Source organism: Toxorhynchites rutilus, chromosome 3 (genome assembly GCF_029784135.1).
Source record: "Toxorhynchites rutilus septentrionalis strain SRP chromosome 3, ASM2978413v1, whole genome shotgun sequence".
Taxonomy (NCBI): Eukaryota; Metazoa; Arthropoda; class Insecta; order Diptera; family Culicidae; genus Toxorhynchites; species Toxorhynchites rutilus.
The window spans coordinates 300,463,992-300,490,205 of NC_073746.1; the positions used below are offsets into that span (position 1 = coordinate 300,463,992).

At 39.3% G+C, this 26,214-nt stretch overlaps 1 protein-coding gene across 1 annotated transcript in view; it reads right to left on the minus strand.

The window, feature by feature from the left end:
* Positions 1 to 26,214, minus strand: part of LOC129774348 (serine/threonine-protein phosphatase 6 regulatory ankyrin repeat subunit B-like) — a 95,179-nt gene that overhangs the window by 67,159 nt on the left and 1,806 nt on the right. Inside the window, 1 exon segment of the mRNA XM_055778067.1 lies at positions 14,901 to 17,279. Coding sequence (XP_055634042.1) covers positions 14,901 to 17,230 — 2,330 coding nt within the window. The 5' untranslated portion in view covers positions 17,231 to 17,279.

Below are 26,214 nucleotides of genomic sequence, written 5' to 3' on the forward strand. Positions count from 1 at the left end.
ACTCGTCATATTGCTGCGAAGAACTCTTGCCAGCTGATAAATTTGGCACTCCAGGTTATCTTCTATGGCCTGACTTATTATTGTCTAGAAAGTCGTCGATGTTGGCTTGGTATACTGACCAGTTCGCCTGGTCGTAGGGCGATGGAACAAGTTGGGGAAACTAAGGTCTGGCTCTATGTGGCATCACGTGCAGGTAGGAGATTCGTTGTTTAGCAATCCGAGGTTCATTTCGTCCATAGCTTACAAGGTGTCAATTCCGCGCTTGTTCTGGCTGAAACTTCCAACATATTGTTGGAGCTGATAAACATTGCACAAGTAAACCGTTTAAAACCAAGGTCGAGTTTGTCATAATCAATAATAATTAATGTGGATGGAGAACCAGACGATAACCCTTGTTTTAAAAAGGTCATAGATATTTTCGATTCATCATTTTAATCAATCGTATCTTGATGCAGTATTCGTCGCTACAAATTATCCACACAGTGCTTTCATTCGAGTTCAACTTCGGATTCCTTTTCCCGGGAGTTACTTGAATACTTCCTCATGATCAGGAGGAATCCCACTCGGAAGAAAAACTCAAAACAAGGGACCCGGAACTGGAAACGATGCATTTTGAGTCTGCAGGTGAAACGTTAGCTGACGTGTGGAATAACCTAGCGATCGATGGATATCCCGTCAAAGCAGTATATATTGAGTCCGCAAACTCCCAAATCGATGAAGCGGAATCAGTAAAATATTGAACCGAATGGTTTGCTCTTCACGTAAGGACATCCCGGTACCTGTTACATTGAACCAAGGAGTAGTTACTTTTGTGTAAATCAACATCAATTTATCCATGTTCCTCTCAGCTAAACGGCAGATCGTTTAGAAAAGCGTTGCTCAACCTTTTTCATAGAGACCACCAAAACGTGTCAGTCATGATGTCGCGAGCCGCAAAAAAATAAAGAAGGGTTTTAAGAATGAAACTCTCTACTACAAACATTTTGTAGCACTGACAAGGGTTGATTAATGAATGCTTTCACTGAGTAAGCTTTTGGCGAAGCAATAAAACGTCAGTTTACGCGGATTTCCAAATATACTCTCTGAATGAACATATACTGTTGACTGCTTGTTGTCTAGAGCGACACTGGAACACTGAACTTATTGAAAATCCAAGAAGTTTTTCTATATCTTTCAGCAAAATAACATTTCCAACGCTCCCAAAATAAACGTCCAAAGAACACGGGAACAAGAAATCCGAATCGAATTGGGTGTATAGCGGGGTGGTGGCGCCGATAGCAAACGTTGCGAAACAAATCTTCACCTTCAGTTTTCCACCGAAGAACGCAGCTCTCGCCGCCGCAAAATACCTTCTTCACATCCGACTTCAAATACGCTTCATTTGGACGTCACTTCTAACTCGGAAACAATTCTCGAATTCACGAAAATTTATTGATCGATCGGAAAAGGTCGCCAACAAGTCATTCAAGATGTATAAGTCATCCTGCAAGCTGCCAGATGGTAGCGGCAGCAAGGTTTTCCAAATGGTCTTTGGAAGACCAAGTGTTTAGTTTAGTTTTCAAATTAATATTTTTAAAGCTGGTGGCGAATACACTAAGTCTCTAAAATTCAAAACTTCATCATCATTACACCAATAAATTCGAACACGCTCCTAAATTCACAGAAGCTCTCTTCCAGTGAAAAATTATGCAAATCTCATCGCTTTTGATTACTTCGGATATCATTTTCGAACGCATCAAAATTATTCAAAATATCTCTTCAGTCGAATGTTTTGAAGCATTTGAAGATGGGCAATTCATCATTCAGTTTTGTTCTCACGAACACAATACACGAGAATTGTGTCCTTATTGCCAATGCACGCAGCGCACTCAATATGCATTGCGAATATTCTTCTAGTGCTAAACACAGTGCGGCCCGAAGCGGTATCATATGTGTTCTCTCACCCCCGTTATCTGTTTGATAACACACAAAAACAACAATTCGTACGTGTGATTCAATCATACACAGTCAAAATATTATACTCTATAGAACGAACGCACTTTTGACGAAAAACCTTTCATCAAATTTTGCGCAGTGGCTGTTGTGCTTTTCCTAGATGCTGCTGTCCATTTTTTTTCTGAATCCCTCCATGGTTTGGGAAACTGTTCCTTCCTTCTTGAAGATCCTTTTCACAATCGCCCAGTAACGTTCAATTAGTCAGAGCTCTGGACAATTGTTTTTCTCGACGAATTGGATACTATTATCTGAGAGCCACTATAAATAGTACTGACTTAGCGTAATATTTTGATGTCAAATCCGGCCAGAAGAGGGGGAGACTGATGCAGCAATCTTTATAAATATTTATAAAGAAGTAAATTCATCTTTATAAATTTGAGCATTGATTGTACCTTTTGTGAAGAAAATAGGAGACCGCAAGTACAAATAGTTGACCACATTAGAATATATGCCTTCTCTCCATTTTTTTCCAGCGCAATCGTGCATTCAGCATCGTCCATCTCCTCCTCCGCCGATTTCGTGTAAAATTGCGGGCCTGGAAGCGTTCTTGAATCCTGTTTGACGTATGTTTCGTCTTCCATCAGAATGCACTGGTTGCTGTTGTCCAGTAGCCGCTTATACAGTTTTCGTGCCCTTGTTTTGGCTCGAGATTGTTATTCTGCGGTTGTCTCAGGGATCTCCGCTTTTTTATGTCTTCAAGGAGTTCCTGGCCTTGATTCTTTGAATCATTCCAATGCTGGTGTGAAACTTTTTGGCCAAATTACGCATTTATACCTATCGGTGTCGTTTGATGTAAGTCACTACTGTACGATCCAACATGGGTTGACTGGAACCAAATTTTCTATCGGATCTAGGCATATCATTCAAGAAGAACTCGTTGTCATATTTGTGGACGATATTTTTTACACTTGTGTGGTGCACTTTAAACCATATTGCGATTTGGTTGAAGGTAGCACACTTTCCAGTTCACATTGGCATTGAACTGTTGTTTGCTAGCTGGAACAGTCTTGCTCTTGAATAATGATGATAACGGTTTGAATTACAGAGACATGTAGTTCTACGTTAACAATAGCTAATGATTTCTTAGGCTTTTTTATTGTTATACATACAGAATAGTTTAAAATGAAGTAACACAAGATGGGCCAACCAGAAGAGCTCGCCGGGTCATGGCTGGTTCAGAAGCACCTTTCCCAATAGATGTGAGCATTAATTTGCTGTCTCTGTCTTCTGTTTTTTTTTTTAATTCTAAGAACCTAAATTTATTCCGAAGTCACTACATAAGGAACTTCCGTATGAACATTTGATTCCGTCTTGGGTAGATGTCGGATTTTTTACGTTGATATTTTCATTACCTCAAAAAACAAAATTATTATGAAAGTTTCAAACGACTTTGACTTTGTGTACAAATTATGTTAGCGTTCCGTAACCTAACGGAGAGGGGGGTTTGTCTTGCTTTACGATGAATTTCTTCTTACCACACACTATATAATGCAAAAGAATATTTATAGACAATTTAAGAAACACTTGAATAATACACCGCACTCAATTTGCGGATGAAAAATCGGCGAGGCCCCGGCTCGAATTATACTATCTACTATCAACAAAAAATCGAAAGTCGACGAATGTTGCACATGCACGTTCAGAGATTCAACAACTGATTCACATGATCGGTTCAATAAATCATGCTCGAATGGCACCGCAACTACTCATCAAACCAAAGAAGAACGAACGGCAAGGGAACCCATCGTGCCGAGTCCCCTCAATGCTACAAGTCATCCCCGGGCATAATTATCACCGGACGAAAAAAAAACATAGGAAGACACATCTTCAGGGGCGTGTCACTTGGAAACAGCCCGAAAGAGCCGAAAAAAGCGAAACTCGTAGTTCTAATTTAAAAACGTTTAAAAAGAATTTAAGACAAATTATAGAGTCTTGGGCAGTGGGACATCAGGAATACCAATGGCAAAAAAAAAGGAAAGGCAGGAAAGGACACACAAATCTGCTGCAACAACTGGTGGGTGCCAGAAGGGGTGCTCTCGTTCTCTTGATGGACGCATGCTGCACTCCAGGGTTTATAGCCGAGCTAAATTTGCACACGGAGACGGAAGGATTAATGTTACGGGATGATAAATTTACCGCCATTCTGGGAAAGCTTCTTAGGATTCGCTGGTGCATTTTTTTTTCGTTTTGTTTCTACAGAAGAAAAAAATATTGCTGATCGCCAGTCTATCATTAGATGGAATAAATTTGAGCGGAATGTTGATCATAATTTAATGAATCGTTGGACAAAATAGGTTTGATTCAGTCAAGATATAAAATAACATAATCATGCTTTTGCAGTGGAATTGTCAGTAACATTGTACTCAGTCGATTTTCGGCACATTGTTTCCGTAACTAATGGGGGAACGAATTGCGCGAAAATCATCCATGGCGCAGGTTGGTTATCGCACAGGTTGTCCGAATTAATTTATTCATCCCACCGATCGATCGACGACCACCAGCCGAACCAGCCGCTGAATGCCTCTGGGCACGGGCGGGCAAATTGATCGAACCAATGCTTAAACTCGGCGCGCATCGAAAAGGACGCGACCAGCGAAACGTTGATCGTTCGCCAGCGAGCAATGGTTCGCCCCCGGAGGGAAGTAACACTGGGCGCAACAAAGCGGTTACGCTGGTTCCCTAAAAATTGCGCCCAATTAACCGAGATGATTGATGACAGTGTAATTGAAACGTTGAATGCATGAAGTGCTAATAAATGCAGTCTAATTGATTTCTCATTATGAAGCGCGTGTGCGAGCACATGGTAGAGAATGTGAGGTGTTTTTTTTCTCCCACGGTATCTCGGATTGCTGGAAAATGCCACGAGATGATGAAACACTACAGGTGGGAGGCGAAAACGATTCGACGGTTGTCTACAGGTGACTGTGGTTTGTCGCCATCGAAGGGGGACTGCTACAGCAATTTCGTTCCCTAGAAACTTTGAAGTCGTGACTCACGAAACTGTTCGATGTCACCTACTTCATCCGTGCTGCAGATTATGGCGACGCTGAACACTCTCTATTGTCGACCGGATTTGATAATTCTGTGTCTTCTCAACAAGGTTCACTATACGTCCGCTGCTAACGCTAATAATTTGAACAGCCTAGTCAACTTCAGGCTCGTCGTACAGAACCTATGCAGTCACCTCCAATCGATGAAGATGGTAGCTCATTTGTCGAACCCTACTCTACTCGTAGAGCGGGTGAACAAATTGCCAGCCAACATAAAACTGGATTGAGGACTGTATCATCACTGTTTGTAGTGGACATGGGAGCATTCCGGGATTATATGTCAACGATCGTTCCTGGCGCCAGTAAAGGCTCGACCATGGGAAGTCAGAAGCATCATCAAATCCACGGGTTCAACCTTTGAAAAAAAAATTCTTATCCGTACATATTCTTCACGAAATTTTGAATAACATAATATCAGAATTTGTGCCGAAGAAAAGAAGACGAAGAAATTCAACCAGCAAATACTATTTGGTATAACGCTCATATCATAAATTTAAAGAATAGAAAACGAAAAATACAAAATAGACAAAAGTAATCAAAATTTGCTGGAATGTCAGAATATTTCCCAAGAACTAAATTTTGCCATTAAAAGTGCACACGAAGAGTATAATAGAAAGGTCGAAACAGAAGTCAAATCATGTCCGAAGAAATTCTTTAATTACGTAAAGTCTAAGCAAACAAGCAATAACTTTCCATCGCAGATGCATCTCGATGAAGATGTAGGGCATTCTTCGAACGAAATTTGCAATCTCTTTGCATATTTCTTTCAGGAAGTATATACCACATTTTCCGAAGAAAATCGCGATTGGAACTACTTTTCATTTTTACCGAAATATTCAAATGACATATCGGTAAACTATCTTTCACAACAAGAAATATACCATGCATTAAAGAAATTAGATGGAACGAAAGGACTAAAACTTGACGGAATAGCACCTGTATTTCTGAAGAACCTGGCTGAGGAACTCACCCTTCCCTTGTATTGAATTTTCAATATGTCACTACAAACTGGAATATTCCCTGAAAAATGGAAACGATCTTTTCTGGTACCTATCTTCAAATCAGGCGCTAAATCTGACATACGCAATTATCGTGGAATTTCCATTATCTCTTGCATTCCTAAACTATTCGAAGCAATAGTGAATGAAAAAGTCTTCCAACAAGTAAAGAATAGAATAACGTGTATGCAACATCGCTTCTTCAAAGGCCGCTCAACTGCAACTAATCTGTTGGCATTTGTGACTTTTATTTTGAATGCGATGGAAAATGGCAAACACGTAGAAGCTCTTTACACTGACTTCAGTAAAGCATTTGACCACATCGACATTCCATTACTACTCCTCAAATCGCAGAAAATTGTAATGGAACAAGGACTCTTAAACTGCCTCAATTCTTATTGAACAATTCGTAAACAAATTGTTCATTTTAAAAATTCTCTCTCAAATCCAGTAAATGTCATTTCGGGAGTCCCACAAGGCTCTCATCTTGGTCCCCTTCTTTTCATTCTGCACGTTAATGACATCTCCTTCATTCTCAAGCGTATAAATGTACTTGTGTATGCAGACGATATGAAGCTTTTCGCGGAAATTGGTAATGATAATGAAATGTTAATGATCTAATTTCGCAACGAGCTGAATTACAAGAAAAATTAAAATTTGTGTGTACCTGGGCGTCAACTAAGAACACGCAATTTGTTTCTAACCAAAATATCCAGAACAAATGATGCAAACAACGCCCCTATCAATCGCATGATGCGTATATACAAACAGCACTGCGAATCAATTGACACAACAATAAATAAAAAACAGCTAAAAATAAACATGTACCGTAGGAATAATATTTAACTTAAGAAAACATTGTAACATTAATATTAGGCTGTCAAAAAAGTCCTGCGGTATTTTTTTTTAATTTTCATTTGTTCATAAAATTAGTTACAAACATCTGTTTTAAGTCAAATATGCGCCGTTTTGTTCGATGACTTGTTCCCAACGAGATGCCAACTTCATAATACCCCTGTTATAGAAGCAATTGGCAAAAAACTCGGATAGCATATTTTCACAGGCCTCTTTTGTGGCTAACTTCTGACTACCTAGCTCGTTCGCCATGGTCAAAAACAGGTAGTAGTCACTTGGTGCAAGGTCCGGACTATACGGCGGATGCAAAAGAACCTCCCATCCGAGCTCCCGGAGCTTCTGGCGCGTCACCAAAGAAGTGTGTGGCCTGGCGTTGTCCTGATGGAAGACAATGCGGCCTCTGTTTATCAAAGATGGCCTCTTCTTCATGAGTGCTACCTTCAAGCGGTCCAGTTGTTGGCAGTACAGGTCCGAATTGAGCGTTTGGCCATAGGGAAGCAGCTCATAATAGATTATTCCTCGACAATCCCACCAAACACACAGCAGAACCTTTGTGGCCGTTAATGAGGGCTTGGCCACCGTCTGAGCCGCTTCAGCGGGCTTCGACCACGACCGTTTGCGCTTCACGTTGTCGTAAGTGACCCACTTTTCATCGCCAGTCACCATCCGCTTCAGAAACGGGTCGATTTTGTTGCGATTCAGCAGCGATTCACATGCGTCGATACGGTCAAAGATGTTTTTTGCGTCAACGTGTGTGGCACCCATACATCGAGCTTCTTTGTGAATCCAAGCTTCTTCAAATGGTTAATAACGGTTTGATGACTTATCCTCAGCTCTTGGCCGATGCTACGGCTGCTACTATGCCGGTCTTTCTCGGCTAATTCAGCGATTTTGTCGCAATTTTCGATGACAGGCCTTCCGGAGCGTGGCGCATCTTCGACGACCTCTACACCAGAACGAAAACGTTGAAACCATCGTTGTGCGGTGGAAATGGAAACTGTATCGGTTCCATAAACTGCACAAATTTTATTGGCAGCTTGAGTTGCATTTTTGCCTTTGTCATAGTAGTACTGTAAAATATGTCGGATTTTCTCTTTATTTTGCTCCATATTTGCGACACTATAACTCACGAACGACTTAACCAAACAAAACACTGTCAAGGACTATATTATAGCGCAAAAATACCTTTCCAACAAGCTATAGTATGCAATGAATACAACTAGAACTACGCGCTTACAACGACACCTCGCGGAAATACCGCAGGACTTTTTTGACAGCCTAATATATAAGTATGTAGTCTACATTTGTTTGACGAAAATGAATAAAAAAATAAAAATAAAAAAATATAGGAGGTTGTGTTCAAGACACAATCGCATTGCTGACATAGAACTACGCTGTAGTTTAATTCAAGTCGCTTGTTTATAACTGCGGATATTATTTTATAATGCTACGAAAATTTTGAAATAACCATTCTACCAGTTTGGTCGCCCTTAAATGTTTTTTTTTATTGTAGAATCATTTGACGATAATTGTTTGATGACTCATTCTTGTGCTCGCAGAACAATAGATGCTCGAGAAAAGCGCCGCGGTCATCCTTAGTGGTGAAAGTTTTGCTACTGGCAAGCGAAACCAAATCACATTCAACATTTCAGAACGACATTTACTTTCTTGGTGAAACGAAATAAACTCTATCTGTTAATCTCAACAACATCGAAAAGAGTAGCACTGCTTCATTATGATCAAGATTAGCGCAAATGCAATCCTAGTTGAAAGCAGTTTTGCGACTGGCACGCGTGCCAGTGCCAAATAAATTAATAACTTAATATAACTTATTGAATAACTTGGTATTCCTCAAATAAATTGGCTTGAAGCAACTAAATATACACACACTTATCTCCGTTTTGCGCTCTTCTCGACAGAAGCCCTTTCTGTTAATATTACCAGTCTAGATTAGCTTAGCTGTCATGCTTTGTGGAGAGAGTTCTCCTACCGTCATGCGAAATCAAATCACTGACAAAATTCCAGAACATTTATTTTCTTGGTGAGCTGACGATAGCCAACGTAACGCTCTCGTTTTTGAAGTCCCCCAAATATTCATTTATTTATTCATTCAGAGTGGATTCAGATTCAACTTCAAACAAATGATCACTAAATCAACGATAGTCCTACGTCAACTTTGTGGATATACCACAGATATAACCCACTTCTTGTTTTTTGACACCAATTGGAGCCGAGCGTTGTCATGTTGCAGAATCACCTCGTCGTGTCCATCGGCGTATTGCGACCTCTCGTCCTTCGGGGCTCGGCTCAAACGCATCAATTGTTGTCGGTAACGCTTTCCTGTGATTGTTTCATTTAGTTAGAGTAGCTCATAATAAATGACTCCGAGCTGATTCCATAAGATATTATTCATTGAGACTTGTCAGTTAGATGAATATAACAATAATAAATAAATAATAAATGAGAAAATAAATATACAGTATAAGCTTGGAACCATGGATATTTGGTTTTGCGGTTGATGTTGATTGTTGGTCGAGCTTAACCCAAGCTTTTTTACGCTTAGGATTGTCGTATCGCATCCACTTTTCGTCATTAATCACGATTTGGTGCAGAAAACCTTTTCTTTTCTGTCGCTGAACCAGTTGTTCGTAGGTGAAAAAGCGTCTTTCAATGTCTCTCGGCTTCAACTCATTGGGACCCTATTGTATTGTTTTTGAATCATTCCGAGTTGCTTTAAACGATGTGAAATTGCTTGTTGTGTTACTCCCAATATTTCTGCCAGTTCTTCTTGTAACTGGCATGGATCTTCATCGAGTAACTTTTCCAATTCCTCATCTTAGAATTTTTTTTTGGGGCACCGGGGCGCTCCTCATCTTCGAGGTCAAAATTACCTCTTTTGAATCGGCCAAGCTCTGCATGTTGGTTAAGACAGAGCATGCTTGCCGTAACTTTCCACAAGAATCTGATGTGTCTCAGCTACTGTCTGCTTGCAGTAATGCAAAAGAATTCCCCGCAAAAACGGCTTTGTTGGAACGAAATTTTCCATTTGGGAAATGTTGTTTTGACTTTGAAGATTCAATACGCCTCAACCCTTATCTGTATATTAGATGTACCGGTAAGTTTCTTCGGTTTTACAACAGATGGGGTAACTTGATTATTATTCCAGTGAATCCAATTTCCTGACATTCGTTGGAAAGCTACTGTCATTGCGCGTCTTTTTCATATATGTCAAAAAGTTGAAGCGTAAACAACATAGTTATTTGCCACTTCGAATATGTCGAATTTCGTACCAACGAGAGTGTTTTGCGGGGAGTGTTACTTCATTACTTCAATATGAAGAAAAAAAAGCTGCGGAAAGTCATCGCATTTTGGTGGAAGTTTATGGTAACCATGCTCCAACTGAGCGAACGTGTCATACGTGGTTTGCACGGTTTAAAAGTGGTAATTTTGACTTGGAAGACGAAGAACGTTCCGGATCGCAAAAAAAATTGAAGGATTGGAGGTTTTACTCGATCAAGGACCGTCACAAACGCAACAAGAACTTGCAGCTACACTTGGAGTAGCTCAGCAAACCATATCCGATCGTTTAAAAGCAATGGGAATGATCCGAAAGATAGAACATTGGGTGCCGTATGAATTGAATCAACGAGACGTCGAACGCCGTTTTTTTACGTGCGAACAACTGCTCCAACGGCATAAAAGAAAGGTTTTTTTTTGCATCGAATCGTTACTGGCGATGAAAAGTAGGTCCATTACGACAATCCTAAACGTCGGGATACCCCTGCCATGCATCAACATCGACGGCCACGCGGAATATTCACGGCCAGAAGGTTATGCTTTCTATTTCGTGGGACCAGCTGGTTGTGGTGTACTATGAGCTGCTAAAACCGAATGAAACCATTACGGGGGACCTCTACCGACGACAATTGATGCGTTTGAGCCGTGCACTGAAGGAAAAACGGCCAAAATAGAGCAAAGACACGATAAAATTATTTTGCAGCACGAAAATGCTCGGCCGCATGTCGCGAAACCGGTCAAAACATATTTGGAAACGTTGAAATGGGAGGTCCTATCCCACCCGCCGTATTCTCCAGTATTCTCCATTGCTCCGTCCGATAACTACCTTTTTCGATCGATGCAACATGGCCTGGTTTACCAGCACTTCTCCAATTTTGAGAAGTCAAAAATTTGATCGATTCGTGGTTAGCCAACTATTTCCGCAAAGAGATCCGTGAATTGCCCGAAAGATGGGAAAAAAGTTGTGACTAGCGATAGGCAATACTTTGAATATTAATTTTTAATTTTTGAAAGAAAAAATTGTAAGGGGTTCTTTCTAGGGCACGACCGCATGTTTTCGACGTAGAACTACGAAATTAAATTATGGAATCCACTTGTTTACCACTTCGAATTTTATTTTAGAATGCATCGAAATTTTTGTAATAGATTATGTCCTTCGTTACAAATAAATTTTATGAACGTCCTTTAACGTTTATTATGATGTGTAGGACTACCAAAATATGTGAACGAAAGAATTGTCAAACGATCATTGTATTTTACATTTCCCTATGAAATTATTGCAAATCTCATGTTTACATAGTTCTCGAACTGCGAAAATTCATTCACCTCTAGAATCCGAAATGACGATTTTCCCAGGCTTCAGGTACATTGATTTTGGAGTCTGTGTTGGGGAAAACGTAAATCGAGCCAATAAAAACTTGGCAGATAGGGCGTTTAGATAACGCTTGACATTTTACAGTTATTCAATTGTTCATCTCAAGAAAAATAACATTTTATTAATTGTGATTGACGCGTAGAAATATTTCCTATCAATTGATGCGAACATCTTTCCGATCTGTTAAGAAATGTTCGAGTTATAAGTATTCGAATTACAGGTAGGGTTAGCACATAAATCGGCAGAACAAATGTATGGGAAAAAAAGGAAGTTCTTCCAGTTTTCATGAATTTAAACTATTTAGAGATTAGCGAATTGTAATGTATAGCATATCAAACAAATCTTAGAGAATTTTTTCGATTCGATTGGTATGCAAATCATGAGAATTCGGGCCCTATTATAGAAATCGAGGCGATAAGAATTTTGCTCGTTAACTCTATTTTACTGTTATAGAAATCGAGCAATTCGATAGCACCGAGCGAGTGATAGCTATCGATGCAAGTGTCAGAAATGTTCGAGTTGTTTGGTTCGCTTTTTGCATATCTTCAGAGAATTATTTTGTTTTGGTTTGCGTCCTTGATATTTTCCTTTGGGAAACATTTCAGAAACGCTTAAATGTATGCAATTTTCAACACATGTTCGTTTGTTTTGATCAGTATTTGTTTTACGGTGCTGCCAGAATAGTGTATACAAGGTAAGTGTTCGATCCAGCATTATTTATATTAATCATGTTATAATTTAGAATGCAGAACTTACTTCCAGAGCATGTTTCAGTGGCTGAAAATGAGTGGACAGACAAATCAGCACCAGTTTGAACGACTTGTTGAACCAATGAAAGCGAATGTAAACATTGCTCGAGGTATTTGTGGAGGCAGTTCAAATAGAATCCCGGTTAAGGAAAAGTTGAAGAGCTTGATGCACTGAGACCGTCAATGTGTCTTGGTTTAGAATGGCAGAAAGTAAGTGTTTCTTCTACGATCCATATAAATTCATAAGTAAATTTCATCATATTCTTTGAATTACTATCAACCGAATTTCCTACCTAAAATTTGCTTATTCCTGCTAGCGTACATTAGTACGTGTTACTTTTGTCAGTCATTTTCATTTTGACGTAGGACTACGTCTTTCATTTCTATATCGGGGTGTAAAATCAAAGTTTCGAAAACGATAGCGTTACGCCGAAGACCGAGATTTTGAGTGTTAATAGCTCCTAAACAACTGAACGAAATGGTATGATAAACACTTCATTCGAAAGATAAAATGTCTACGCGTTCTATACTTGTTACTTTCTGATCCAAAAACTTGTTTCAATAGTCTTAAATTTGCTTTCAAAATAGGCTATTGAAATCACCAATCGGTATATAAGCGAGCGCCGCTCGGAAATCCACTCAGTTCTAATTGGACAGCGATTGGAGCATGTTGTCGCTGTTGTGGTGAAGCTCTTCATTTATCATGAAAGCGCGGATGAACGGTGTCACCAAGAGCCTGTTTGTGAACCTTAGGCTAGAAGGGAATCCATCTGGAGGAGAGTGATGCTACAAACGGTTCCCCGGGAAAATCTCGAAGCAGCCGCTACACACACACACATACACGCACGGAATTCTTTCCGTTTGGATCGAGAAAGATCCGGAAAATAATCTGCCAGTTCCTCTAGGAATTTAAAAATACATTCATGTGAAAGAGTTTATTTGAATATTTTCTATCCATGTAACACTGTGACCAAATATGTTTCAATCAAGTGCTATTAACAGATGGTTATCGAGTTAGCATTAACCACTGGTGGGCTTCCAGTATCGAGGAAAATGTGGAAATATCTAATCGTTACTGAAAATAATCTGCCAGTTCCTCTGGGAATTTAAAATTACATTCATATGAAAGAGTTTATTTTAATGTTTTCTATCCATGTAACACTGTGACCAAATACATTAGGTTTTGAGATGTTTCAATCAATCGCAATCAACAGGATAGCTTCTGAAGATTATTCTTCCCCATCAGTAGGATATTTCCGTATCCAATATTGGATGCATAAAACCTTGTGCCTCCAACGTAACGCTCTCGTTTTCGAAGTTCTCCAAATATTCATTCATTCAGAATGAATTCAGATTCAACTTCATGCAAATGATCTCTAAATCAACGATAGTCCTACGTCACCCTTGCGGTTATACCATAGATATAACCCACTTCCTGTTTTTATTGCTATACTATACCGAACTTTCTATACCATATGCTAAAGCTGAAATGTCTTGCAAAATAATAATGGTTTTTTTTCAAATTACAGATTTGAATTGACACGAGGTGAAAGATGAAGAAAACACTAGCACACAACAAACGAGAATTTAGGGCCACAGGTGGTGGCCAAATACAATAAAGCTATTGACGCCGCTACAACAAGAAATCGACGCTAAAAGAGAATCACATGCAAAAAAAATATTTTGTCAAGAAAAGTGAGATTCATGCGTGACTCCCTACGGAATTCCATAGATTGCAGTTGTGAAAATACATGAAAAAGTTCATTTTCTAATAATTATATTTTTTGTAAAGCAATTTGTTCCATGATGTCGTTTTTACTACACATCCATGAATGCATTACGTCTATGAGGCTTCATTCGTTGAGGGAATACCAGTTTTCTCCAAAACATAACCATATTAACACTTTTGGAAATATAGATATTTATAATTTTCATAGCAGATGTCTCAAAAAAAGACTTGGCATCCTTTCTATAGCTTTGTGAAACATTTCAATTCGATTCCTATAATAGGACCCTTCGTTACAGTGAAAATAGTTATTAACGGTCAATTTATTTCATAAAAACGTGACTTGTTTTATGATTTGGCACCCTTCCTGAAAGACGTAGTTCTACGTCAAAAAACGAAGAAACTTACCGGTACTCCTAATTATAAAGTTGTGTTCAGTGTTGTCTGATGTGTATGTTTGAAATGGCAAACCTATTGAGTCAAACGATTGGGACTTATTTGTACACCCAATAAAATAATGGTGGTAGCAAATATAAAATGGGTTGTGGCGGCAGTAAATATCTAGAAGAAGAAATAGGTACTGAAAATAAGCCTACAAAGCCGCTCATCGATGCTTTTCAAGATCACACGTACAAGAACGTTCAGTAAATTCTAAAAATATCTATTCATTCATTCATTGAGTTGAGAGATGAGATGCAGAGTAGATTCAGATGCAGCTTCAAACAAGTGCTTACTAAGCCAACGAAAGTCCTACGTCCACCTCGCGGTTATAACACAGAAATAACTCGTCCATAGTTTTATTTTTTGGATTTAATATTTAAAATACAAGATTTTATCAATATTGTAACATTTCACTTAGATTTCTTTAGCAAATATTTCAAAGACTCGATGGATCGATGGTCGTGAGTCGACCACTTTGAGGCAAACCGAAGAATATCGTCGCAATCCAACTCTTTATCGAGGGCAATTAGTTCTTCTGCAATGTAATTGTATCCGGACGCGACTGCGTAATACAACGGAGTATAATTATGTTTGCTACAAGCGATACGGAAATCGGCCCCAGCTGTAAGCAAGCACTTGACAACATTGTGATTACTTTTCATGACTGCCAAATGGAGTGGCGTTAAGCCTTCAGTTGTAACCGAATCGATGTCCGCATCTCCTGCAATCAATTCCTTCACAACCAATCGATGGTTCTTTTCCGCTGCAAAATGCAGTGGAGTGTATCCATTGTGGTTTTTATATTCAGTATTGACGGACTTTGCGATGAGACTTTCGACAAGTTCCGCGTGTCCGTTTTTCGCTGCAAAATGCAAAGCAGTATATCCATCTTTCGTTGTCGCATCCAAATCCACAAGCTTGCCAAACAGGTACTTCGCTACATTGATATGACCGTGTTCCGCAGCTAAGTGAAGAGGAGTGCATCCATCGCTATCAGCAATACTTGTCAGTGTTAATTCTTCCATGAGATACTTAAGAACCTCTAAATGGCCATTTTTAGCGGCCAGGTGGAGAATCGTCACACCATTCTTTGTCGTCGAGTGGATATTCGCACCACTTGCTATCAGTTTATTCAATATGACCATGTGTCCATTACTTGCCGCCATGTGAAGCGGAGTCCATCCGTCGATATCCTCCGGGTCGACTTGATCTGTTAGCGTTATCAAGTATTCGACCGTTTCAGTGTGACAATTTTCGACTGCTAGATGGAGAGAAGTCTTCCGTTTAGCAGCGCGTAACCTCACATTGACACCGTTGGAAGCTAACTCCTTGAAGGCATCTATATGACCTTCTGCTGCAGCGAAGTGAATCGGAGTCCAGATGTGACTATTCTTACAATTTACTTTCGCTCCGTTATCGATCAAACATTTAATTACTTCCACGTTACCCGCTTTGGCTGCAAAATGAAGTGGCGTATCTTCATCCTCTGTGATTGCATTCACATTAACCTTATGAAGAATCAGGAACTTAACCATATCTAAATGTTTAATCTGGACCGCCAAATGAAGCAGAGTACATCCGTTGCTCCGAATATGATTGACGTTCGCATCGTTTCCTACTAACCACTTCACAATATCCAGGTTTCCTGTTGAGACAGCGTAACGCAATGAGTCATTGACATTCGCCCCCTTTGCAATCAAATATTGAACAACTTCTGTATTCCTGTGCGCGATGGCAACCTGACAAGGTGTTCGAACATCGGTTTTACCGGTTAAATCAACGCGTGCGTTGTTGGTAACAAGCTCTTTAACGATATTCAGGTTTCCAAATTTAGCAGCAAAATGTAACGGAGTCCAGCCAATGTTGTATGTCTTTTGATTTATATACGCCCTTTTTCTAATCAAGAGCTCCACCATTTCAATGTTATCATTTTCGATAGCGACGTGAATTGGAGCTAATCCTTCTGTTGTACAATAACTCGCATTAGCCCCTTCAGCAATCAACTCTTTCGCCATGGCTAAGTGATTGGATTTTACGGCAAAATACAACGGCATACGTTTGGATTCATCAGCGAGACTTACGTTTCCACCCAAAGCGATTAACTTTCTGAATATTTCTTCGTGTCCATTTTCAGCTGCGATGTGGAGAGGGGTTGTCCCTTTTTCTGAAGCGCAATTCACGTTGGCCTTTGCTTCTAGCAGTTTTTCCACTATGTCTTTACAGCCTAATTGAGTGGCTAAATGAAGCGGTGACCATCCTTCCCGGTCACTGCGATCGAGTTTGGCAGAATTGTCTATCAAACAGTGGGCCACTTCGGTGTGGCCGTTCTTAACCGCCAGATAAAGGGGAGTAGAACAGTGCGACGCTTCCGCATTCAGATCCGCCTTGCATTCGATCAGTTGCTGAACCACCTCCAAGTGACCCATCCTAGCTGCGAAGTGAAGCGGACTCCAGTCTTCCTCGGTTCTGCAATTAACTTTAGCGCCGTTCGTTATCAGTATGATTACTGCCTCTTTATGACCGTTTCGAGCAGCCATATGGAGTGGTGTTCCCAAACACTTCATAGTAGAGCTTACATCGGCACCGCCGGCGATGAGTCCTGTTATGATGTCAACATTGCCCTTTTCGGCCGCTTCGTGAAGTGGAGTCCATCCGGCGCGTATTCGCTCAAACTTCTCCGCGTCTATGTTGCCTGGAAGCGGTTCCGCTGGGGCATCGGATTTCGCAATTATAGGAATACCCATTATAGTGTCAATCTAATATTACGACGGCCGTTTTTCGGTGTGGTTGGACCTAAGCAAGAGGAAAGAAATTAAGTCAAAATATGTTCACCAGAAGGTGTGAATGAATAGGAATGTTTGGGTGACGGTTAAATATACCCTCAATTAACTGAAGAACCTGCTTGAAATTTAGTCTATGAACAAACAAAAGCCTTTTGAACAACTGACCTCTGCAGTTTTGACATTCGCTAACCGAACAAGCTATCTCGACCGTTGAGTCGATTTTTTGTTGGACTTTCCATGGTCCTTTCCTGTTTTGTGCAGTTTGTTACCTGGGAAATATATTCTGTTGTTTGGATCGCATTTGGCATGTAATAATTCTCCGTACTTCTGCTCTACGTTTCTTTCGTTATTCATTCACACTTGATTCACATGGTTGTCTACCTGTTTCTTTCCAAATATTATTTTCAATTCCTCCAAACGAACACTACATTCTGTTATTATTGTTTCATCTCGGCTCTACCATTCGTGAGTCCAATTGCAGAACTATTTATTGATTGATTACTCTTTAACCCTTTACAATTCCCTTTCACTATAAATTTCCTAGTCTATCTATATAAATAAAAATGTAAGGTAAAATCTGTTGGTAAGCGGAAAACCCGAAGAAGGGATGGTCCGATTTTAGCCTCCTGTATTTTGTTGTATTCGTCTCTTCCTGTAGATCAATATAGTGGAGGGAAAATCGGAAAATTTTCGGAAAATACTGAAGGAAGGTCGGAAAATTTGGAAAATTTAATTCCCACATGTTCGAAAATTTCATCATAATAAGAGTTGTTAGTCCATTCGATATTTGCGCTATTGAAATTGATCTTTGTTCGTAAATGGAAATGGATTTTCAGGAGAAATAACGCATTTCCATATCTTATATCTCCATAAATAAAAATGGAAGGCCAAATGTGTTGGTAAACGCAAAACCTGAATGAATGGTTCGATTTGAGTCATCTATATTTCGTTGTATTCGTCTCTTCCCGTAGATCAATATAGCGGAGAGAAAAATCGGAAAATTGAATTCCCATATGTTCTACAATTAGCTAAGCGTTGTTAGTCCATTTGATGTTGGCGCTAACGAAATTGATTTTTGTTCGAAAGTGGAAAAGGATTTTCAGACGGAATAACGCACCAACACATTTGACCTTCCATTTTTGTTTATATAGATAGAAGATATAGGATTCTATCTATATAAACAAAAATGGAAGGTCAAATGTGTTGGTGTGCCCCAAACCCGAGGAAGGAATGGTCCGATTTGAGCTGTCTTTATTTTGTAATATTCTTTGTATCAAACATGTATTCCATGCAACGGAGAAACATGTTATTTCCAAATGCTCGAAGAATCTTGAACGAGAATTGTGTCTGAAAATAATTTTATATTATAAGGACGAATTTTTGTGGAAGTACTAGACAATTTATAGTAAAAGGAAATTGTAAAGTGTCAAAGGGTAATCAATCAATAAAGAGTTCAGTGATTGGATTCACTAACGTTCACCTAGTAAGAAAACGTGGATGTTTGAAAGTATTCCAATCAAAAAACCTATTTTGGGCGGGACGAAGTTCGTCGGGTCAGCTAGTATATAAATAAAAATGTAAGGCTAAATGTGTTGCTAAGCACGAAACCCGAAGAAGGAATCGTTATTGTGATGTATCCGTCTCTGCCCGTAGATAAATGTTAAGGAGAGAAAAATCGGAAATTTTTCGGAAAACTCTGATGGTCGGAAAATTCGGAAAATTGATTTCCCATATGTTTTAAAATTACATCATGATAAGCGTTGTCGGTTCATTCAATATTTGTGCTATCGAAATTGATCTTTGTTTGAAAGTGGAAATAGATTTTCAGGTGAAATAACGCACTCCTATATCTTTTATCTATATAAATAAAAATGTAAGGCCAAATGTGTTGCTAAGCGCGAAACCCGAACAAGGAATCGTCCGATTTAAGCCTTTTATTTTGATGTATTCGTCTCTGCCCGTAGATCAATGTTATGGAGAGAAAAAGTTTAGAAATTTGTTCCAATGAATTTATATCAAAACAATATTTTTTGGCGGGCCGAAGTTCGCCTGGTCAGCTAGTTACAATATAAAACTATTTTCAGACACAATTCTCGTTCAAAATTCTCCACTCACTTGTAAATAACGTGTTACTCCATTACATGGAATACATGTTTGATACAGAAAATACAATAAAATAAATAGAGCTCAAATCGGACGATTGCTTCCTCGAGTTTTGCGCTTACCAACATATTAGGCGATTCATTTTTTTATTTGTATAGATAGAAAATATAGAAGTGCCGCCTTCCAGAAGAGGGAGGGATGTCAAACCACCATAGAAACATTCCTTGTACTCTAAAATTCTTACATTAAAAATGTGGCTCCATTTGCTTGATTAACTCTCGAGTTATGCAGTAATTTGTGTATCATTTGTATGCCAGCCCCTCTTTAAAAGGATGGAGAAGTGTCAAACTACCATAGAAACGATTCGTGCCCCCTAAAACCTCCACATGTCAAATTTGATTCCGTTTGCTTTAATAGTTCTCGAGTTATGGCCACCACCCTCATTTTAGAGGTGAGGAAGGAATGTCGAACTACTATAGCAACATTTTTTGCCCCTAGAACCTGCATATGTTAAATTTGGTTCCATTTGCTTCAATAGTTGTCACGTTATGTAGACCACCGCCCCTCCAACCTTTAGAGAGTGGAGGAGTGTCAAACCACCTTAGAAACATTCATTACCCTAAAATCTTCACATACCAAATATGGCTCCATTTGCTTGACTAGTTCTCGAGTTATGCAGAAATTTTTGTTTGTATAGCAGCCCCCCCTTCAGAGAGGGTGAGGGATGTCGAACCACCATAAAATATGTCCTGCCCCCTGAAACCTACACATGCCAAATTGTGTTCCATTAGCTTGATTAGTGCTCGAATTATTCAGAACCCTCTCCCTCCCTCTCCCACTGGCAGCTTCCCCATAGATAGAGAGAGGAGGGGTCTCGAACCATCATAAGAACCTTCTCCGGCCCCAAAAACTCCTTACATACAAATTTTTACTCTGATCGGTACAGTAACTTCCAAGTCCATATGAATCAGACAGAAAGACAGACAGAAATCCATTTTTATGTGTATAGATTTGGTAGTTTGAAGCTTGATACAATGATGAAATATTACTGGTTGAGAGAAAACAAAAGACAGGTGGGTAATGTCGGGGACATAACCGGAGTGACGTAGGACTATACAAAGGGGACAGCTTTTGTTAAACATATATTTTAAATATATTGTTTTATTTTCTTCTCCTACGTGAATACCTACCTATCTACCTGAAAAATGGATTAGTTTACTGTTTACTCTTTATGAATATGTTGATGGTTCTGAAAAGAACCTTTGGTGTTGTGTTTTTGTTATCACTCGATATTTCCATCTTGTTCGGTTAAACCTTCCTGTTTAGCTATTGCGTTTGCCACCCGCCACAGCTTTCACAGTTGGAAAATTTTTTCCCATCCAGCTTGTGACATGTTGTTCAGTTAAATTACATTTAATGCGACGTGCCGGAGAAACACTTTGCCACTCACTGAAACTAATTGTTGCCTTGATGAGCGCCGAACCGAAGCTGCTCTGTTCTTGATGCGTGTTTTCTGATTGTCGTGAGCAGCTTTGCAACTCGAGCACTCCGACGGCCGAAACTCTATAATCGCTGTTAGGTATACTGGTGCTCCGACACCAATCCGTTCGGCCTAGTTACCCTTGCGGAGCAATCAGTGAATGCGACCAACAGGGAAATGCACACCTGCACGGTTCGAGTGGGACTTTGCCTTTCCCTTAACTTGTCCTCCTTTATTACGTCCACGATGCCGATGCCGTACAACCACACGGGTTTACGGTTTGAAAGAAAATAAGATATTTTTTTGGGGTCCGCGTGTTTTATACTCTAGCGGTACACACTCACAGGATAGGGACAAATCGGCAGACTCAGCCAGAGGGGCGAGTCCAACGAGACGAACGAATGAGCGTTAAAAGGGAGCGATGGCAAAAAAATACATTCATTACGATTTGTTCGCTCGTTGGATTCACATGCAGGCTAAAAAGTGTCCTTTTCAGGATCACAAAATTATATTCAATCTAAAGAGTTTATTGTTTTGTTATCACTCGATATCCCCATCTTGTTCGGCTAAACCTTTCTGTTTAGCGATTGCATTTGCCACTCGCCATAGCTTTCACAGTTGGAAAATTTCTTCTCATCCAGCTTGTGACACATTTTACAGTAAATTACATTCAATGGCACGTCGTATTACCACCACTCAGTGTCGGATTGGAGGTAATTTTAACCTGTAATTGAACATTTGCGATGACAGTGGTACAGTGTCGACTTTCAATGTGGGGTCATAATTTGGACCCCGAACTCTATGTTTACAAAAATGTCCAACTAAATATGTTGCATTACAGGTCCGTCCAATTAGCTAAATGTCGAGATAAGTGTAAATTACTGTACTTTAAATCTAGAAACAATTTAAGAATTGGTGACAATCAATAAGCTCAGAACAACTGCCAAATTCACATACTCATCAGATCCTGGCGAACAAATTATGAAAACATCAATTTGTGTTTTATTATTATTTTGGATAATGTTTTAGAAAGCATTGAACAGTATTTCCTAAACTCTTTTTTGGAAGGTTTAATGGCCCTGAAAAGCGCCTTTTTTATGGAATGGTTCCAATTTAGAAAACTTAGTACTCGTTGTTTTGAAAAAAAAACCATTTCGAACGCCCTCGATGCCGCCTTGTTCTGGATTTGCCACCAAAGCAGTTTGTATAAAGAACAAACTTTTTTCTTCTGCTACCTGATGCCGTTTTGCGATTGCGTTTGCCACTCGCCACTCGCTGCAACTGCCTGTTCTTGTCTTGATGTCCACCGAACCGAATGTGTTCTGTTCCGAATGCGGGTTTTCTTATCGTCGCGAGCAGCTTTGCCAGCTAACTCGATCACTTCGGCGACCGAAACTATATAACGCCGGCTAGGTGGACTGGTGCACTGGTACTAACGCGCTCGGCCTAGCTACACTTGCGGGGAACTCCAGATCAACACGGTTCGAGCGGGATTTTGCCTTTCCCTTCACTTTTCCTCCTTTACCATGTCCAGACATGGCTGCTTGGGTTGGTTTGTTGATGTGTTGTAATGCGATCCGATGTAGTGTACGGTTTGGATGAGAATGATCGTTACGGAAGGAAGGAAGAGTATTATAGAGTTTAAAGTATTATAGAGACTTTAAACTTTTGCAGTTCATTCGTCTCTAGCCTTGAGAAAGGCCCTTTGAAAACTCTACTCTATTCTACTCTAGCGCTACCACCTCCGCCCTCTTGCCTTGAGAAAGGCACTCGATCCCTCGCCGTCCAGCCCGTCCAGCAACGATGTTGTCCAGTCGGTGTCCACACAAAGAATGATCGTTACGGCAGCGGAGCGGGGATTTTTAAGCTGACTGGCTGGCTCGAGAATTACGTATGTGTGAGACTGCGACCAATGTTTCGTTCATTTTTTTCTTTTTCCTTTCCAATCGTGCTTCATTCTATTTCGCTGCTGCTCTGGTTGCCCGTTTTGGTCGGTACGATTTGAGGAGCACAAAATGGACCAATCAAAAATGGGCACATAGTGCATTTGGACAATGCTTGATATTTCACAATTATTCAATTATTTATCTTAAGAAAAATGAAATGTTATTCGTTATGATAGATGCGTAGATATATTTCCTATCAATTGATTCAAAAACCTTTGCGATCTATTGAGAAATGCTCGAGTTATAAGCGTTCCAAATCTTGCATTTTTTCCTACTTGTTCAGTGCCTAGATTTCCATTTCACCCCCTATATCTTCCGGTTAGACGTAGTCCTACGTCAATACATGGAATAGGGGTTTTCAGAAAAATATATATTGATGCCAAATGTCTTCAAATTGCATGAAACGTCGAGCTCTACTGTAATCTCGAGAAATATTTTATAAAGCGAACAATAAAATTGCTATCTATTGAATTTCGGCTCCGGTGACGCTAATACTTAAGTACCAACGTATGGTTTAGGGTACCAATGAAAATGATCATTTTGATTTTTCATACGGACCTTCCTGCGAAATGTTAATTTGCCCGAGAAAATACCCTATGCAAAATATTAGCTCAATCGGACTTCATTTTCAAGTGTCACATACGTCAAAATTTCAGTTTTTTGAAAACTGAAAAATCACCCTAGGGTATATGAAATCGGGATTTAAAAAAAATGTGCCAAAATGTCTTTATATTGCATGTGGATGTGGAAGCACATCAGTTGTTAATGTCATTGCCAATATTTTGTATTATTTTTTTTGCGCGAAGCAAAATTGAATTATTATCAAGTTTAAAACATTTCAATAATACTGAATATTTCAGATCCTGCCAATATGTCAGTTGGGCCCTTATAACTTTGAATGCTAGCGTTAATGGGAAAATGTAGTTCGTTCATTTTTATTAATTAGATTATATTTGCCTTTAACACGTTGAGCCCCGTGTCGGCTCCTAGGTACTGACGTTGAGCTTTTAGATGACCACCGGGACTGACAGTTAGAAAAAAGGAATACAAGAAAAAGTTTATTTTACAATGATTTACGACATTGTAAATTAACGATCGTTACAGGGCCAATGCACACGAGAGCAGATACAAATGAAGTTTCAGCGTAACGAAGATACACTATTTTTACGTACGGGTTATGAAGCTCGCACGTACGCAAACAAATGACCATATATCGATGGCTTGAAGCAACTAAATATACACACACTTATCTCCGTTTTGCGCTCTTCTCAACAGAAGCCCTTTCTGTTAATATTGCCAGTTTAGATTAGCTTAGCTGTCATCCTTTGTGGAGAGAGTTTTCCAAAGCACTGACAAAATTCCAGAACATTTATTTTCTTGGTGAGCTGACGATATCCTAGCTTGATGATTCCCCACACAATTGTGTAGCTCAGAACCTTAATGCAATGTCAGTTTGATGCAATGATTGCAACGCCAGAGACATCAGCGAGTGAGTAATTTGGGCGCATCCACAGCTTAATCCGAAACGAAGACATGTGATGACGCAAAACATGGAAGAACAAGCGACATTCATTGCATTGAATACAGAACGAGACTGAAAGTTTGCCTTCTTTCCTTGCTTGTTGAAATGAAGAGACTTTAAACTTCTTCAGTTCATTCGTCTCTAACCTTCAAAAAAGCCCTTAGAAAACTTTACTTTATCCATAATATAACTCCTCCACCCCCATTGCCTTGGGAAAGGCATTCGATCCCTCACCATCCAGCTCGCCCAACAACGATGTTGTTCAGTTGATTTCCTCACGATTTTCACTGTTTATGCTCTAGGCAAATATTCCTCTTCGTTTATCTTCTTTTCCTTTGCTCATTGAAACTTTACATCTTACGATTTCCGCTTCGTTGCTCGTCGATAAGTTGCTCGATATGCACAGCTCTGTTCGGGAAAGCACACAAATCGACAGAATAAATGTATGAGGAAATGGGAATGCTTTCAATTTTCATTAATTTAAACTATATACAGACTATGGGATCATAATGTATAGCATGTCAAACAAATCTTAGGAAATTCCCGATTCGTTTGGTATGTAAATCGCCAAAATCCGTTCTCGGCTAAAATAGTTATTAATGTTAACTTTATTTCATGAAACGTGACCTGTTTTCTGATTTGACACCCTTAATGAAAGACGTAGTTCTACGTCAAAAAGTTCACAAAAGCATGTGTTTGGGCAGGTCGGATCTCCCTCCTTCACTTGGAACTTCTTGAACGTTTTTAAAAATAACAATTGGAACTTTAATAGTAATAGACTGTATTTCTCAAAGTTTGGATTTGAACTGGCGCTTTATGAGGCTATAATTAATTGAGGTAGTTACACAAAGTGGATTCGGCTTTTAGCCATAAAATTTCTTATCTAGATGTAACAGCATGTTTCCTTTGTACGCCCTTTTAAAAAATCTGTCGTAATTTAAATTGGTCCTGTGATAATGAGAATTGCGATATTGAGTAGCTTCCATCATATGTATCGAGTTTCAATAAAATCGTAGAAATTTCAAAATTTTCTGTTTTCCGACTGATTTGGCGTGAATTTGCTCCATATGGTTGCTTTCTTAGGACATTAAAAATTATCAAAATTACTGTTCGATTTTTCGAACCGTTAGACGTTCATGATTTGATAAATTTTTATTCCCATATTTTGATCTTTCTGTCAAAAGAAATAAATTTCAAATCGAAGGAGCACACTGCTATTAGACAAATATTTTTCAACCAATGATCGTAAAAAAATCTTAACCCATTTTATACCAAGCGTCCAAAAATTCGAACAGCAATTTTGATAATTTTTCATGACTTCGGAAAGTAATCACACGGAAGAGTTTGGCATCAAATGACAGCTTAGTCTACTAGTTACCACTTACTATCAATTTCATTAAATTTAGTATAACTTTATTGGGCAATAAATTCGGTTTAAAGCAACCAATATCATGGGCCTGATTCTCGAATACACTTCGAATAAACTTAACGGTGGAAACGGAATGAAACGTATCCGCGATGACAACGGTACGGTGTCGACATCTGGATACGAGATTAGTTTCCCACTAAACTTATCATTATAATATCAAATTATCTTCAGATGAAATTTTTGTATGAGATTATTATATCACATGAAGAAAACAAAGTTTTCCACTCACATTGAATACCAGTTTGATACGAAAAAGTTAATTTTCATTAATGATTTTTTATTTGAAAAGTGCTCATTCTGCCTGAAATCTCATTATTATCTTCGACACTTCGCTAACTCGTAAAACGTAGTTCAATGGCGTGCCGTTTATTTCGTTTCCACCGTGAAGTATATTCGAGAATCAGGTCCCATGTGTAGAAAAGTGGATGCCAAGATGACACAATCCGAGTCCATCGTCGACCCGCC